This window comes from Mastacembelus armatus, chromosome 3 (assembly GCF_900324485.2).
Source record: "Mastacembelus armatus chromosome 3, fMasArm1.2, whole genome shotgun sequence".
Classification (NCBI taxonomy): domain Eukaryota; kingdom Metazoa; phylum Chordata; class Actinopteri; order Synbranchiformes; family Mastacembelidae; genus Mastacembelus; species Mastacembelus armatus.
The window spans coordinates 24,913,469-24,932,995 of NC_046635.1; the positions used below are offsets into that span (position 1 = coordinate 24,913,469).

Genomic DNA, 19,527 nt, shown 5'->3' on the forward strand with positions numbered 1-19,527 from the left:
ATAGGAGTAGCAGGTTATTTACAGAGAAACTCCAGCATGTCAGTTAAATCCTTTCTGCCTCGGAGGCCTGTCCTATCCACATTTAGCACGGCCACAGAAAAGGGCAGGCTGGCATACACACTGGTTGGCAGTTAGACTGGCCTGAGAGAGTCAGAACCTTGGCCAGGTTCACTGCTCTGACCCCTTCTCACCCCAGCTCAGCCTGTGAGCCACCCACCACCACCACCACAGCCTTCGTCTGCAGCGTTCCCATCCAGCCCAGGAGCATGCTCGTCAGATGTGCCCCAGCCCAGCACTGGCCCAGCTCTGGCCCAGCTGCCCACTATGTTAAAGGGCCAAGAGCCCCCTGCCACTCAGTCCATCTGCCAAGCTGCAGACCAAAGATTAGGATCAGAGAAGAGAGAGGCACAAACACCAGACACCCTCGCTCTTAGCTCTCTGCTCAAAGCTCAACAGAGAAATACCAGATAAAAGATGTACTATAAATGTGCTGCTTTTACTTAGTGGGTTGCTGTGACCCTGAAATACTGCTAGGGTTTATACAAGTTAAACTGCATTTAATGCATTTACACTTAGACATTCCAAGCCTGAGATATATTCAAGATTTACTGCAAGATCAGCAAAGTAAAATAATATTTTTAGGTATATCAAGAAGCAGATTTTTATAGAACATCTGGCCCAAGTAGAGCATGAAATGCTCTCAAAATAGCTCAGCTTCCCTGTATTGATCTGAAAGATAGGAATGTGTAGAAAGGTAAATGAGAAGCAATATGAATCAGTCATGGAAAGATAAAGCAGCATTTAACAATGCTATCCTTCAAGTGGCATTATGTATCTGTGGATCACACTAAAACACAGTTTACATTGAGGTCTCTACTGTATATTGGAAGCATGAGACGATCAGCTCTGATAAAGGTCTGCATCTTGCTCATTTCCATATGTCTACCCTTGATCAAGTCTGCTCATTTATCGTCCAAATCCATAATGACAACCCTTTACTTATTTTCCCAGGTGCTGGTGGTGATGAGGGTGTAATCAGAAACATCATTGAGGCCCTACATAGACGACTGTGCCTGTTAGTCCTGTTACCCACACTCATAATAACTCTGAAAATGCAAATCGACTCCAGGTAATCTATTAATGTCACTTCAATTTTATGTTTGCACTCCAATTTAGCAGATCCTGACACATTTGGCAAGAATCTGTGCTTCCATACAGGTATTCATTTTGCTACGGTCTCAGAGAGCATGGCCCATGCGAAGAGGAGCTGGGCCATCTGTCTAGGCGTCCGTTTAATAATCGCTCTGATAATGAAGCACACTCACAGCCTAACACTCCTGGGGCATCTCTCGCATGGGCTCCATCCGACAAAACAACTTTCAGCAAGTTTGTTTTGCAGTGTAGCAATTATTGTCATTCACACCCCCCTTAGTGCAGGGAGGAGGGTCTAGCGACCTCCTCCTAATTACCTGAAGCGTCACTTCAAGCAGACTTTGTAATTTCTAACTACATCCCAACCTTCTTGTAAGCTGCAGAAGGGCAGCAGAGCCTCATAATTTCAGCATATGGTCGACAGACATGAGGGGGGAATTTGTCAGCTTGTACTGGCCTTAAAGTCGAAGACCCCATTAACAAGAAAACAGGATCTACTAATCCTGTGAGATCTGTGCAATCCATGCAAATGAATTATAATTTTAATTATTTTCACTATTGCACAAATAAGAAACAAAGTCACCTATAACTGACTGAAACATAATTATTAAATGAATAAACGTATGAAACTAAAAATATGAAAGTTATAGACAGGCAGTAATGTAAAATATGTACTCAATTAAAGAAAATTATTTTCATTTTTCAGTTTTTTTTTTTGTCCTTCACTATCATCCACATACCATATGCTGTCATCTAATGCTAGAATCTGGAGTTTGCTAGCCTGTGAGTCAGCCATAGCAGTCTTCCAGCAGATAATACTAACTTGAAGCCTGTGTGAGCAGAGCAATGGACTAGTAGTACGTTTACACACTGACTAACAGCCATGAGCTCCCACCCCTGACTAAGCCCCTATCTGATTGGTTAGATGAACAAGACCTGCTCAAAAATCTCTGCCCTGCTGCCAGACTGTTCACTGAGTCTAGGTCACAGCAATCTTTGGCAGCACCTCTCTACATTAAGATATGCTTTGGAGATTATTCTAACCTAAAATATTGGAAAAAAAAGTTACATACTGTACCACTACCATATTTAGCAAGTGCTGATACTGAATGTATCAATACATAGTTTTGTTTTCACCAAAATATTAGATTTTGTAACATAATTATTCATAGAAACTAGAAAATAATATATAATAAAATATGATGGTTTTAAGTTATGTTTAGGCATTTGCAGCACTCAGAAAACGTTAGAAAAAGTTCTGGTTTAAAATACAAAATGTCTGCTGTGAGCTCTAGCTTGCTGACATTTAACTGAAACTATCAAATTTCTCTAACTCTAATCAATCTAACTCTTTATTGCCTCATTCTAACAGACAGGACCCAGAAAACAAACCCCAGTCTCTGGTGTCAAAGTCCTACACTTTTCATGCCCACAATGCACCCTGACCATCTCTCTAATGCTTCTGCATGGTACATAATTGTTGTATCCAATTCACTTTGGGAAAAAAAGTAATAATTAGGTTGCTCATCAGAACATAACTAGGAAAACAAATTAGTAGCAGCAACTAAATGCAGTTTCTAGGAGAGAGGATTGTACTAAAGTGGTTTTACAACAGTAGTCAAAAAGAGCTAAATACATAAAAACACAACTAAAGAAAACAGATGTAAGAAGCAAATAAAGACATCTCAACCATTTTAGGACACATTATGTTGCATCAAAACACTCTAATAATAAAAACATAATTATACAATAACTGCAAGTTGTACACAACAGAACATAGGGGATAATAGCAAATAGATTGGAATAAGATAATTGCAATGTTTACATATTTACTATAATAGTGTATAATGTCTTCTGTACAATTTCTTAGACTTACAGTTTCTCAACATTTGTTCGTGTTTTCTGTACTTGAAGCACATATTCTTATGTGTTTTTTAAATTGCAGTGTGTGGAGATCTCCAGGCCTTTCAATGTTAGTCTCTGTTCATTCATTGTCTTGGTTTTCTAGCCTACGACATCATGGCAGGCAAATATTTGTAGACTAAAACAGAGCCTAAAGGAAAGGAAAATTAACATTTGTCAGGTGGCCAAAAACATGCTTCCAAATGAATGCTAACCTTGCTCTGCTCAATGTGTAAATATACCACTGCTTGCCCTAATGGTTTCATAATAATGTTGTGCTAGCGTGTTCCACTGTCCCCATTAAATTGGTGAAAAAAAACCCAACAAAATACATCTTTGAAAACATTTTTGTTTTCCCTTGGTTCTAAAAAGTTCATTTGTAGATGCACTCTTTCCTCTTCGGCACAATATAGTAACAACCATTCAAGCAAAGTCATCACAAATTCTCTACTGGCAGTAGCTTTATCGTGATTCCTTACACTAAGATCAAACTCTGTTCTGAGTGGCCGTCGCTTCTGCAACACGGCCGCAACCTTTGCTCCCAACTTCTTCTCATTGTTGCACTGCAAGTTGAAAGAGGATCCACTTAACAATTAAAATGGGAGTCACCTCCATTCTCATCCATTCAAGAAAATGAAAGTCAAAGTCACAGAAAGCCACATCTTATCCGACTGGCCCTTTTAAAGGAAGAACAAAAGGTCTTTCTCCTTCATTTCCCATTAACCTCTATGCTCCTCCACACACAGGAAACACGTCGACCTCAGTGGCCCATGTCACATATCTCATCCGGCTGTGGGGATCGCTTCCTATGGGGGATGGTGACATTCAGTGAGGGGGTTTTCTATCCAACTGTAGTCCTTGACAGATAAAATGTGGGTGTTGATATTTGTCCCTGGTCTCACTGATACTGTGTGGAAACACTCTTGATAAGCGAGGAGCTGGTACGACACTGATGAAGTCTGGAGTGGAACTGACAAGCTCTGTAAGTGGATAACATCGTCAGGAGAACCAGCCTGTTACGGTCTGGATTAGATTTTTGATTATTTGATGCAGGTGGTTCACGCTAAGCAGAACCACATCAGCAGACTCAGCATTGTCTGAACTCAATACCAGACATAATGCAGCATCTCTTAGCATGTGCTGTAATTACATTCTAATGCCTCCCAGTCTCTAATCGCTGTGGCGATTTGCTCATATGCAGGAGACTTCACGAACATCCGTTTATTTTCTGCTCTCTTTTCCTGTGGACTTTATTAGTTATCCACCGCTCAGCACACTTCCAGTAATCCACTGAGTCCTGCACAAATTCTCATTCCCGCATGATAAAGATGAAACACCACTGTAAAGAAACTGGTGATTTATGAATATGAGGCGAGCAAGATGAACGACTTATTGTTTGTTTGTCCAGAGTGTCTGATTCTTCCTCTAATGCCGCAGCACATGAAAACATTAAAACAGGGAAACTAGTTGCTAAAAGAAAAGCCTTTCAAACAAACAACTGTGCATTCGTGAATGTTTAATTAATCAGTAGTGACAAAAGGGAACAACAATCAACAAAGAGACGCCGATTTCCATTTCTTATGCATTATTCCCACTGGCAAATCACAGAGTTCTGTCAACCACTACTTTCCTCTCTACCCCTTCACTATGGCTGTCCCTGTACTGCACCAACAAAAGCCTTGGAGAGCTACGGTACATTTCAACTGAGATCCAAAACAATAAGCAGCAGGGATCAAGTAACAGTGTTCAGACAACAAGAGTTCAATGTTATTCTGTGTTTACATGGATACTTTTGCAGTGTTTTGTTCCTTTCTTGTTTCCACTGCAGCATCAGCAGCTAATAAGAATCAGCTACAATGATCACGAGAAGCTGAAACTAAATCACTGTTACCTCAAAGTACTGATGCAGAGACTGCAGACCTGCAGATGGGATTTACCAAACAGATTCTATTACATACCTAACACCATCTGCCCTAGCATGTTATGTCAGCTCTATGACAGGTAACAAGAGAAAGCTCAATGAGGAAACACAATAACATGCGCATACCGCCCAACAACAGACCTCAGCACCCTCACTGAGCTCCTCCAATGTCAAAACGGCATAAAGATACACTCTGATCTTCTTCCTGCTACTGATTTTCTACAAGACTCCTGCTGTGCTTGGGTCACTGCTGAGGCTCTTCTCAAGAAAAATCTCCGCGCACTCATCCACTTACAGACCTCGGCTAAGCCATACATTTGAATTATGTCATCATCATGCAGTGGTCATTTAAATGCATGGATGAATAAATATGTGAATATATGAATGTATTAACATACAGTGAAATGTTAAGTGTTTGCAGTGGTATGTGTACCGGTTAGTGGGGCCCTGAAGAATGGTAGCTTGTAGTATTAGCATCAGTCAGGGTTGTCTTGTTGACAGTGTGCTGCAAATTATTTACTGCATGTGCTTTTTTGGTGGCTTCTACTTCATCTATGATTATGCTAAAATGCTTGAATTAAAAACTATCCACTACGGCCTTTTCCATGGTGAGGATTGTTGAGATGTGTTAGTAAAAAAGGTCAAATGCTCAATTCTAAATGTTTTATGAGATATTAGACTTAGATTTCTAATCAAAATTTCTACAAATAATGATTGTAGCAATTGACAGCTTTTCTCAAATAACTAACTGAACACAAGAAGATGTGAAAAAATGCATTAAAAATGGCACATATTTGCCAGTGGTCCACATCATAAGGTAATGTGGCCCATGACTTATCCAAAGTGGAAAACAGCATTTTATTTTATGCCTGCCAGAAGGATGAGTACTCTATCTGCATATGCTGATGTTACTGTGGCAAGACTTTCAGGGTGGTATTTCTTGCATTGCTGATGTGTTGAGAATTTTAATTTTAGAATATAAAATTGTTTGGCTCATATTCTTTGTGAGTGGGCAGTTTTGTAGAGGATGTAGCATTACCATTAGACAGCTTTTCTAAGTGCGTGTTGACATTGTTGCCAGTTGTTCAGTTGTAGCACTGAGCTAAGGGTGAAGTTCTAGTGATTTGGTTTGATTTATCTTTCATGTATTTTCATTTGCCGACATACTCATAGCAAGCAAGCATGTAAATAGGCATACTCATTTCCGCTTGTTCTTATTCACTCATTATTTTTATGCAATAGCCCATTAGAGATCAGCCGTCTCGGAAATCTCACACACTGATTAGGCTGCTCTGTATCTGGCAGAGACCAGAAATGAAGTCTGTCTATTGTTACTCACCAACAGCGGACATTTCTGGAACAGATGCTCGGTACGGGCCTTTAATGAACTGAGGTGGATTGTCGTTTATGTCCTGGACTTTGATGATGAACTCAGATGGTGGCTCCAAGGGCTCGTCTGTTTCGGCATTAATGACTTGGGCTGTTAGTGTGTACTCGGCCTTCTCTTCACGGTCCAACCTCTTCATGGCATGGATGTTGCCTGTTAAGGGTTCAATGGCAAAGATGGTGCCTGCACCCTCACCTGCCAGGACATACTTGATGCTCTTGTTGCGCACATCCAAGTCTGTGTGTAGCTGGAAAGGAAAAAGAAAATAAAAATAATATATAATGTTAAAAGGTACAGAAGAGTCCTAAGTACGAGCCCACTGTGCAAACAGAGACAGGGGTTTTAATGAATGCAAGGTGATATGCTCAGCAGATTTACGAAATTCTCACCATGAAAATGAAGGTAAGTGTACAGTATGACTGTAATGCGTTGTTTTTGCTGCTGTGCTTTGCAGCAACTAGTGTAGCAGGGATACTAAACGTGGCTCAACATAGCCTACACTTTGCTAAATGAGGCCCGCTGGGGACAATAACCTTATAAGTAGCACAGGAAATGGACCTTAGCCTACATGGTTCCTCGTTATACATTGCAAATACATCATACAAACACACATTGTGGGGAATATTGCTCCCTCCAGTCTGAAATTCACAGAATGAAAAAGCTAGAAATGCTTTGAATGTGTATTTGATAATATGGCAAGAACAAGTATCCATAAAAAATTAAAGGGGAAATTCTGCGCACTATGATTCATGCTCACAAATAACTAGCCCAAAGTTACTGGATAATAGTGCATGTTCCTCATTATTTTTGTAATTACACTTTCATTAGTTCACTAAAGCTGCATTATGTGCTAGGCTGAGTGGTTGGCTCCCACTCACCACACGGGCTGAGTATAACTAATGAGTCTGACAGTGCTACATAAGGCCCGGTTAAACATCTGCGGACAGAAGAACAGGCAAAACCCTCTGCTGTTTCAAATTAAAACGGTAAACCAGTAGGGCAGGTGCAAAGAAAGAGGTCAGAGAAAAAGGGAATCACCAGAGTTTAGACATGAGTGAAGCAAAGAACTTTGCTTTTTATCCACATAAAAATAGAGAGCAGCTCTTTTACTGTAAGTCACCTTTCATATAAGCCTCTTGATCCCCAAGGTAAGTGACTTTCAGAGGGGGGGAGTGGCACCAAGTAGAACATTTACAATCTAACAACAATGTTCAGTGCAGCTATTTGTATTTTTCTTAATATACTCAGCATGGCTCTCAGAAACACAGTCGCACACACAACTGGGCACACAGGCATGCATCAAAACATCTGTATTCAGCAACTTTCATTTCATTTCCTGCCACAGTGGTTCAATGGAGATTCCTGTGGGAACGTGGTTAGGGTGCAGAATAGCAAGCTAAAAATCTGTCGTTGAAAATCCTGACCTCTAAACCCCCTGCAATGTTTTTATAAGCCGGGTTTTATGCATATACTGTCTCCGAGGTGTTGTTTGCAGACACTGACAAAGCACATTCGCTTAAATTGTCACACCTTGCACTTTTGTTTTCCTAATTGTGCCATCATTTCACATGAATGATGTAGCTCATTAACACAAATGCCTCGCAACATCCTGCACACTGAGAAACTCTTTAAATGAGCTCAAATTAATGACGGTCTGTCAATGTTTTTTATCCTATGTGTGACTTCTTGTGTTTAGTGTTATGCCTGCAGCTCAGCATATGAGACTGGATGTGCCTATGCTGCTTGCATATTGCATTTGGTTGTTCCATATATCATACACATTTTTAGCAACACCTCAACAATTCATTCCTGCTGTGCTTCTGCAGTGACAACCACTTCTTTACTTGGCACTAATACTGTCAGGAGAGTTTAATCATGTACGCAAGGGTAACATGTACTGTGTGCCCAAGTCTTAAAATACATCAAAATATGTCAGAATATGTTCATTCTTGACCTGTTTTCAGGGTCAAAATGAACCATCAAGCTCAACTTTTAAGTCCGTCATGGAATGTTTGAACACTTATAGTTCCATGACAACTGAACAAATTAAATATGCTACTGAGAGCTGTGAAATAAAATTAAAAATGCCACAACAAGCAAGTAAGTGGAGTTGAGAATGTTCTGTCACCTGCTGTTTCCAATGTCAAGAGTGAACTATGAAGCTTATTTATGTTGCGTAACTATATAAAGACGTGTGTCTAAATGTCTACATGAACTTTGCCTTACTTTACTATTTTTATAATGTAATATAATTTATAATTAGTATCAACTTAATATTTGTTGGGCAATGGGATTCACTTTTGCTGTTGGAAAAAACATCTATGGCGGAATATTCTAAACATATTTACTGACTACTATTTTCCTGGGCTTCCTCTTCTCTCAGTCTAGTTAATATTTGTTTGTTTATTAGTGTGAATTAGTATAAATTCATTTAGTCACAGGCTGACCTTTCAGTTTAACTCTTCCACTCTCTAATAATCAACAAAGGTGATTTGTATGGCGGTTTCTACACAGGTCAACGTGCTTTACAGGTGACAACTTAATTATAAGACTAATATAAACATATAGAAATATAATCAGTGAAACAGCAAAAGTCTACACACTGTGCTCAGATAAATGCATGCCCATAAATAAATAGATAAAAGTTAATCAAAAACGAAGTAGATAAAATGCAATAACTGAAAATGTATTTTATTGAAAATAAAACTACATAAAGCCACGCTAAAGAGTTTACATTTGAAGCTTTCACCATTTTCAGCTGCTCTCAATATATGTGTTTCAGCTGCTCGAAGCACAAAAAGTAAACCTGCCTCACCAGAACTGAAGCAGTTTCAGGCAGACTATAGAACACGCTGCTTTACAAACTACTAACTTCGCCACTCCTGAAATATATACTAGATGTGCTCAGTACATTTATGAGCAAATTTTTATCAAGGAATTTTCAACTGGATCTATTCTGAATCAGCATTGACACTGACTGAATTAGTACCAGTGGCATTTCCCTCGCTGGTGACTCAGTGCTGTTCTGTTTCCTCGTTAAAGGGTTTTAAAAGACTGCAGAAGCCACAGAAACAATCATGACCCGATTACTCTGTCGTAAATAATATGCTGCTGAGCTATTCGTTTTACATTTAGTGTTTGGATAGGCTAGTTTGGTATACTACTAAACGTGACAGCTTGTGCTTTAAACAGACTGGGGGGACTACTGAACTGAAGATAGTATTTAATAAACATATTGTTGCAAATGCTGAAATTCATTTGAACCTAGCGTGCATAGTCAGTGACTATGAATCTTCAAACTGCATTGATACAAAGAGATTCATGATTTCCTGCTGTAATTCACACATAAAGTTTGCGGTCATTTTGATACAGTGACTCATAAAACTGTAAAATCAAGGGGGAGAGTCATGTAGTGGTCGGACACTGTGCACACAGTGAGGATTAGCAACGAATCATCTGGTCATGGACAGCCCATCTGTTTTGAATGTTATGCAGCTGTGCAAAGTTGGGGTGTAAACTGAGAAATTAGTAAAATTGTACAAAGACAAACATAAAGAGGAAGTCCTATGTGACTCTGCTTATGATAAAGCTGGTGGTCTTGAAAAAATCTAAAGGGTAATACTTTGAAACACAAGGGAAATGGATTCAACCCATGGTGCTCCAAGTATCAAAAGTTAAAAAGCTGCTATTACAGCTACATGACATGAGGAGACTCCACAATGAGCTTCCTCACTACTGCTGGATTTTTTTAAGTTCATATAGTTTATCCTGCCTTCCTGTGGACAGTTATAACTTTGAACATTTAACCACACTGTATAGATGTCTAGGGACTGCAAGCTTCTTCTGGCCAAGACATTGACAAAAATTTTAAGTGGATGAATAAATCCTCTCTTTTAAAAAAAACAGCACACTGTGTTAAAAAAGACATGCGTTCAATCATCACTTTGCTAAACACTGCCACTGTAACTCTACATTTTGTGAAAGTTGGAGTGAGCTTGTTTTATGCGGCTGCAGTTCTCAACACTGATGTGTCCTCTAAATGCCCTGGTCGCCCACTTCTTAGACAGCCTTCACACTGGAGTGCACAAACGGTCATCAAAGAGTACAATTACTGACAGAGGGAGAAAAAAAGTCTGTCACAGGTCCCTGTCATTAACTGAGTTGCCTGGGCAACTAAAACAGCACCAACAATCAGTGACACTGACTGTGGCATTCAGGAAATGGGCACATAATGGAAAACAACATACAGTACAGTATAGCCATGATGATTATGTGCTAAGTTACAAAACACTAATCCAGTGTTTACAGCTCAGAGTGAAGGCTGTTTAGACACATAGATCATTGTCCAGACTGTACTTATGTTTTATTTGACTAGTAACAGCGATAGATAGAGTTGTTAGTATTCAAGCTTCACTGGTTGTAATAAAACCGTTGGACACACACAAAAATGTATGACAGCCACCAGTTGTAAAGTAAACAGTGATTGTATTATTGTATGTATGTAAACACAATCTATCATAAAGAAGTAATAAAGCCATCAGTGAGTGCACCATGTGTATACAAGCTGTGAAAGTTATTACGACTCCTGCCTTAGTCGCTGAACTCCAGCAGATGAAAAGACACACATCCATATATTTTGAAGTTGCAGTTTAGAATGATGAAGAAAACCTTGGTTGAGTGAAGAAATTATCCCATGGCAGTACTTTGCAGTCCTCTCTGCTTCGTGCCAGTACTTCCATGCACACACGCACACGCACATACACATACACATGCACACACACACCTTCTTTTTCAAACTACAACTCCCAGTCAGGGGCTGCATGGGACTGCTTGTCCTGTCAGCGGAGGAGGAAATATGTCAGTCCCTGCTGAAAATGAGCCTTTACAGCAATCACTTGAACAATCACTGTGTCCTAATGAGGACGATTCTACAGATTTTTCTCCCACCCCCAATCCTGCCCCCGCCTGGGGCCTGGGCTCCAAATCCTTAAGTCTAGACCTACAGAGGGAACTAATGATTTTGCTCCTTGTCAGGGCAAATGGTAGATAGGACATGTGCTCCTCCTCTGTATGTACCAGTAGGACTGGGTAACGAGGGGGAGACTGAAGCGAGGAGCGTGAGGGAGGAGATGTTGTCACTGTGATGCAGCTTGTCAGCTACTGTCTGCTAGAACAGACTGTGCACAGTACGTTGGACTGCCTTCTCCAAATTCCACCTCAGTTAGTCCTTGGTTAGGGTCAGACACAGCTTATTTTTCTAAAGTCAATCTGAGAAAACAGTGACACAGAAATTTATATTATTCATCAATGGTGGAAGAAGTGCTCAATCGTCTATTTGCATTAAAAAATCTTCTGAGTAGGTAAAAAGGGAAATGTTTCTTTGGTGAAACTGCTAAATGCTATTACACATTTGAAATACAACAAAGGGACCCAACTACACAGGATTTTTTACAGTGTGTGAGTTGTCACAAGCCAAAGAGATTAGAGGTTTTATCTGCAGCAGTGCATGTTTTTCTAATCACGTTATATTTTAATGTAAAAAATCTTAATCATAAGAGTAAATAGTAACTGTAATCCGAATAAAAACTATAGGGTTTGTACTGTACATACTTGAACAGCAGAATAGAATAGAGTACATAGAGTACAGTACTTGAGTGTGTACTGTAGTTACTTTCCACTACTTATTTCTAATAATAAAATATGATGACATATAACATGATATCAAATGATCTAAAATTATATTTTGAATCTGAAATGAATGTAAACTGGTAAAGACATAGAGCAGCATGAGAATGTGCTGTGTAATGCACCCCTGTGCTGGCTCTAAATGTCAACTTTAGGGCCTGATGTGGGGAAGATGAAGATACATAACCAGACCAGGCATTTATAGTGGGGATAAATGTCATGTAAACCATTAAATATGCAGTCGATTACACATTTCTATGTAAAATGTATGGGAACCCTAAGGCCATGTGCTCTGTGGACTAGTTTACATAGCACCTTTTGTAACAGCCAGACATTTTTCCCTTTATTTCAGTCAGTTATCATGGCCCAGTTCTCCTCATTTGGTCAATGTGACCTAGTCTCACAGCACAAATCTAAAGAATTCATTGAAGAGGGTTTCATACTGCAATCTGGAATCAACAGCAGGTAATTCATTGCCAAAAATGGTAAAATTAGAGCTGCCACTTTTTTCCATTTGTACACCCTCAGGCAACTGTAGCCTAAATAGTTACTCCAGATAGATTCTGCTCAAACATGTCTTGAAATTAATTGCAGCTTCCTCCCATTTGTTGGATTTTGACTCTGTTAATTACACCTACATGAATAATCTGTAATTCTAAATATTGCAATAACATTTTGAATGTACGGAACAGATGGCGCAATACATGATATATGATACACTTAGCTATTCTTGGGAACATTTTCCCTCCAGTCTGTCTCATGGCACGTAGTGTTTTATCAAATTGGACAGAAAAGTTCCCTTCTGGTGTGAACCACAACAGACTTTATTGGATGAAACCATATAGTGAACATCCGTGGTGCTGGAACATTAGAAATGAAAAGTTTCATTCAGAAATACTATAGCCTGAAATATTCTAGGGTCTTCAATTTTTCATAATACAAATGGGGCCAGAAAAGGTTGTTAAATAAATACATGAATAGCTAAAATTGTAATTCTTACTTCTATTGTGATCACATCTAGTGTTAATAACATATGTTATTAGAAGAAATAAATCCATAGGTATTTGTGGGCATCAGTAGAACAATAATCAATACTGCTCTCCTGAAAAGTCAAATGGGGGAAAGAAGGGGACAGACAGCCTTGCATGTTTTTCCTCTTCATTTAGTATCATTGCCAACATTCTCCTTTAATAGAGACAATAGAAAAGAGATGGTGTCATGACCTACATATAAGCAAAGGTGATGGTTTATAATTGAAGACAGCTCCCCTCAGAAAAGGTACAGTAATTATAATCAGCAGAGACTCCCAGTGTCATAACTTCTCCAAATAGCATATTTTTTTCTTTTGTTGGACATACAAATGAATCATCAAAAGGTTTAGCCCTACGCTTTCACTGTGTTTTATTTTCCTCTTGGACAATCATGAATTAATAAGACAAACAAAAATGAGACAATTCGTGATAAATTTGTGTGCAATCCACACCAAGGTCAATCAGAGCTAATGTTTTCTCTGTCTATCTGTGCACTTTGAGCAATGGCGTATGTGTTGCATTCACAGCCACGGGTGAATTATTACTTTTGGAAAGTCAAAGTCAAAGCAGCTACCTTTAGTACATGAGGGCAACACAATTAGATTTAGCCACCCATGAAAAGCCTTTTGTTTGTGAGTATGCATGCACAGGAGGATGAGTTTTAATCATGGGGTATAGTGTCACTGCAGAAAATGTGAAAAAGGAAAATACAATAATTCTCCATAATACATCCAAGCTGTCAACTACACTAAATCACCTCTCACTCCAAGAAAGACCTATTATATGCAAGCAGTGCTCAGTATATATTTTATCCCCTGCTCATTACACCCTGTTGTTAGAACAAAGCAGCATTAAACAATCACCCTGTTCATTGGTGTGTGCCAGATGTAACCCTCAAAGCCATAAAAAATGGGTAAATAAAAATAACACGACTTCTGGTATAATATATGAGTCCAATTCGTGGAAGCTCCACGTGTCCTCACAAGCCCACTATAGCCAGAATTAAGTCTTGTAAGAGAAACCTGTGATCTGAGCAAGACAAACAAATAAAAAAGAAAAAAAAATGTTCTAAACGATAAAGAGACAGAGCCGTGGAAAAGTGTAAATGAGCTCGGCTACCAGGGCTGTAGCACACATGCTGCGTGTTAAATAGAGGGAGATTTTTTAGCATTAACCTCGACTACTGTCATTACCCTACCTGTGGGCTCAAAACTCATCAGTATACACAGCATGCTGAAGGTGGGTGAGTGTGGAGGGGCGCAAAACAAAACAAGCTTAATGAAGGACCACAACAGTTTTCTCTTTCTTCTGTGCGGCTGACCTAATCAAATCAAGGAATGAGATTGATTTCACAAGGTGCAGATGGATCCCGTAGCAAGTCTAATTCAATGTGCCGGCTCTCCACTATGATGTGTGTTTTCTCGGTCCAGATGGTGCTGCTCGGGTCTGTAATTCATATTTCAACATTTTACTCCTGCTCTCTCCTTCCTCCCTCCCTCTTTCTTTCACTCTCTCACAGACTCTTCTTCATTTTTTTTTCTTTTTTTGCTCACAGTTTATCTACTACTGAAGAGAATTAGGGCCACTGTATATATATTTTTGAGTTCCGACTTTATTCTCATAATTCTGCATTTTGAGAATGAGAATAGTCAGAACTCAAAACTTTCTTTTTTTTAAAAGTGGCCCTAATCCTCTTCCATAAACCACTGAATAAATGGAGTGTTAATGTAGATAAGTATGATGAACACATCTGTCAAGGACGGATCCTGTGATCTTGTTAAATGTCACAATGCTAACTGGTGAGTTTCATGGTGGAAGTGTTGGTGCTTGTGTTTCGGAAGGTAAATCAGAAAAGGCGACTCCGGGACAGAAAATGTATACTACAATATTTAAAACTGAAAAACTCAGATCCTTAACTTTTGTAAAGAAGTTAATGAAGAATGTGTGGGAGAGTCAGGAGGAGGTCTTTTTTTTTATCATATCCCAGATTTACACTTAGGATGAACCTCTTGTATTATCAGCAAAATGCATTTAAAGCGTCAAAAGTAAAAGTATTAATCACATGGGATGTCCTCTTTCACAATATTTCAAAGAATTTTACCTACTTTGTTTACTGTTCAGCAATTTAATGTAATAGGCCCATAATTTGTAAGTTCATAATTGGTTTTATATATAAAATGTATATAAACTACAAATTTTCACTTTAAACAGAAAAACCCAATATTTTCTCTGAATTCTAGTAAAGCAGAAACTATGGTAATAATTAAGAACAAGTACCACAAAACAATTTTTGAGTACTTGAATCAATGTTCTTAGTTACTCTGCACCTTTGAAAAACAGAACCCAAAGGATTTTATGGTAAAGCATGTGCTCTACATACCGCACCATATAAAAAAGGATTGTAAGATTTTCTGTGAATGTGTGATAAATTAAACTTCAATAATAATCAATTAGGGAAACAACAAACCTGCAGCAGACAAGAATCATATGATTTTCTTTGCATTCCAATCAGCAGGTTTCAAGCTGTGTTTCATATATGGTACATAGAGACATGCACAAATTTCCATAATTGGAGGACCCGCAGTGCTGAAGCCATTCTTTGGGGCTTATTTCTGGCGGGAAAATGCAGATGTGCTCCACAGTGGCTGTTCGAGCTGTCAGAGTCATTGTTCTCAACCTAAGAAACCTTGCAAATTATCCAGTTTCACTGCCAACTGCCACTGCTGAAAAGGCTTGCATTCCTGCTGTTGAAAATCCCTGCAGGTATACAATAAGTTTTCTGTATGGGGACTTGAATTACAGGCTGACAGCTTTGACTAAGCACTTTTGTTTGTCTTATAGCAAGTTTCTACTGTAAGTCCTTCCTTTCGTACAACACCACAGGCTATAGAATTATTCTATCGGTTGTTAATATTCAATAAATGCAGGTGATCGGTCAGATGTTATTAAACTTTGAAAATATTTCAACATGTAAACACAGCTAGAGTTGGACTATCGGATACATGAGCAGGTTATGGAGTGAGATCAGCTGGTACCAAAAACAGCATCATGACCTTTATGTGTAAAACACCTAAAAAATAAGGTAATAAATAAAATGAGGACTGATCTCATCTCTCATTCATTCAGTATCCCACCTACGTCACTTTGCACCTTTTTCTGCACATATCATTTCTCTTATGTCTAAAACTCAAAGACAGACATGCATATGCTTTGTGTTTATCTGCTGTAGTTTCTCCACATTCAAAGCCATCATTTCTCTCTATGTGATACTGCTTCTAATATGTAGGTATTGGAAAGCAGTATTTGCTAAGGACTAAGAACAAAAGGCCCTATAAATGAGGCCTTCATTGGCTATATTAATAATCATCTGTGCCTTCTCCTTTGAGAGGCCTCTGATATCAAGTATCATTAGACATGCAAATAACAGCTCCATTTTCTCGTCCCTGGGATTAGGACAGAAAGCGAGAAAAATGAAGAAGAGGCATGGCTGTGGCAGAAACAATTAAGCCATCCTCTTCACGGAAGCACTTGGCAGCCAGCTTCAGACTGGTAAGGGGGGACAGGAGGGGTCCTTTTGGCTAGGCAGCAACGTCAACACGCTTGTCTGAGTGAATGTGCAATTGTGCAGAGCATCACTTTAAGATGTCAGATCACCTTGGAGTGGACGGCAGCTACAAGCACAAGCACTTCTTCTGTGTGTCATGATGCCACTATACGTGTTTCACACTCTGTGTGGAGCACAGACCAAGAGTTGCAGCATGAGGAGGGAAGGAGAGGGGAGGGAGGGAGAACAAAGGAATAAGGAGTAGAGAAAGAGTAGACAAGGGAGAGGAGACAGAGTTATCCATGTTATCTTCTGCGGTGGACAGCGATGACATGTTCCTTTTATTCCTTCCCTCACCCCACATGGGCGTCCATTGAGTGCATTACCACTTCAATCAAAGACAAAATTCCCCAGCCTTTCTCTACCACACTGGACAAATGTCTTTCTCTTGCTTACATAATCACATCCTTTGGTAACAGAGGGCCAACTTTTACATCTCATTGCACCATTCCAGAGAACTGCAGAGAACCAAGAAATTGCAAGAGAAGTGATCTCAAAGCCCTCCTAGAATGTTGCACTTGAGATGAAATACGACTAAATATTTTCATACACTAAAGTAACAGTCAATTACTCTTCCTCTCAGTGCTTGGAATGGGGAGTGGGCATGGTAACCTATTTCCCTAATTCCCTTGTTGCCTTCATATCATTTCCAAGTTATCCTCATCTTTCCACTTGTGATCACATAACAAAGCTACCAGAGCTGGAAAAAATCAATCTTTGTCTGTTAAAAGGTTACCTAAAGAAAAGTAAGAAAACAGGCTAGGCCTAGTGGGTATTGGAGCTGAAAGTTCCAGTGGCTGAATTAAAGGGGCTTTCTTTAAGACCGGTAAAAACAGGTAGTTTCTGTATGTCGGCCTAAAAGGGAGAAAAAAAATCATTAAACATGCCAAATCTCAATGAGATGTTAGGAATGAAAGAATGCAGCCCACTGACTTCAGTCCATCATCCTGGAGACAAAAACAAGAGAGCAAGGGAAAAAGTAAGAAAGTCAAAAGTGATTCCCTGAAACGCTCACGTCTCTTCACATCTCTCTCTTTTTTGCTCCCTTTCCCTCTTTATCACTCACTACCTCCTCTCGTGCTCTCGCTCTGTGTCTTTTTCTGGAATCGCCTGTCGGTAATGTCAACAGAGATTTCACGGCACAGTGCCGGTGCATCAGCCAGGCTCACATTTCCCCTACCTGTGATTTACATCAGAAAAGAGGCTCATGGGGGATTTTCCATGCCAACGAAGGGAGGGGAGCAGTGATGGTGATGTTGGTGGTAGTAGGTGAATTAGGGTGTTGAGGATGGATCCAGTACCCTGGGGCTTGATGCACTAAGGCAGTCTAACAATGGTGGCATAGACCACCCGCCTGAGAGATGCTTTTACTGCAAAAAGAACCTGCATGACTGCATTCAGGGACTGTTCCTTAAATGTCACCATCCTCTGTATACACAGTTCTTTGTAGCATAGTTTGGAACAGATGTATTTGTAAATACATGTAAATATGCAGGCTGGCCTTTACATTTACATATTGAATACATGTATAATGTAACCATAATTTTCTGCCCTTTGCATCTTTTTTCTAAGGCTTTTACTTCTATTTTAAGCTTCTATTTTTAAACTTATATTTTGACCTACACAGATCAGTAGTTTCAATGGTCTTATTCAATGAGAAGGTGTTGGAAATGAATGAAGTTTTGTACAATTACATTTGAAAAAAACAAATCAACACCAACATTTCTGAAATTACATCCCTGTCACTGTCAACAGTTGGAAGATGATTCCACTAAACCTGTTGACAGTGACCAGTGTGAAATATGATGTTTCTGTACACGGTCTGTGAATTGTTAGTGCATTAAGATCCACACATGAAATTCCATTCACATTCATTGTATTGGTAAACTCTCAGAAGCAGAAGAATCAAAATCATAAGACAAACAAACTTGAGAATTAATGATTTCTATGAATGTTAATTTACAGGAAACATTTTTTTCAAAACTCATCTATCTGTGATTACATGAGTAAACCCAGCATGTGTCTGATTGTTCCACATGCTTAACCACAGCAGCGGACACAATTAGGTGAAACGTGTTGCGATGGTTGTCATGTCCGGCGCTAACGAGTCGGGACACTGTGCTGGTATGACATGCCATTTGTCTCTCGTAATAAGACATGAGAGCTCGCAGACATCTGAAGGAAGTCAGCATTGCAAAACGCCTCCTTCCTGGAAAGACACACGGTGGAGCTTGCCAGGAAGGCAGTCTGTGTTTGTGTGTCTCAGTGTGTATGTGTGTGTGTGTGCGTGTGTATAGATGAATGTGTGCATACGTGCCTTGCTTGCTGGCTTGTTTATGTGTGTGTGTGTATGTGTGTGTGAGAGAGCGAGGCAGACAGATATGTGCGTGTCTCCTTGCTTACTAAAATGTGTGGAAAACACAGGCTGTAATGTGCTTATGTGTTTGCATTATGGGCACGTGCACATGTGTGTGTGTGTCCCTGTACAAATCCCCTCCCTATTACAGCTGACTAGTAGATGGATGCTGGCTGTCACACCTGCATGACTTTGTTCCTGCCTGATGCGGTGGGGTCACGGGGAAAGCGCCCAAACACTCATCAATCTCAACCATTGTCCAACATTCTTTTGGCTCCACCAGCAGCTTCCAATATCCATTTAGCTGCTCCAGATGCTGGTAAAAATGCTTACATACACAGAAACTGTGTGGCCAAACCTATTGACCTGCACCGCTGGTATGGGTGGATGAAAAACAAACAATGTCACAGGCTCAGGAATAATTTGTAAAAGCTTGTGACAAATAAAAGTTTAACTTTGCATTTACTCTGAGGGCCCTGTCGTCATTTG

General features: G+C 39.6%; 1 protein-coding gene across 1 annotated transcript in view; it reads right to left on the reverse strand.

Moving 5' to 3' along the window:
• cdh8 (cadherin 8) overlaps positions 1-19,527 on the reverse strand; it is an 80,969-nt gene that overhangs the window by 43,968 nt on the left and 17,474 nt on the right. Inside the window, exon 2 of the mRNA XM_026293569.1 lies at positions 6,315-6,609. Within this exon, the coding sequence (XP_026149354.1) occupies positions 6,315-6,609 (295 nt within the window). The remainder of the gene's footprint in view (positions 1-6,314; positions 6,610-19,527) is intronic.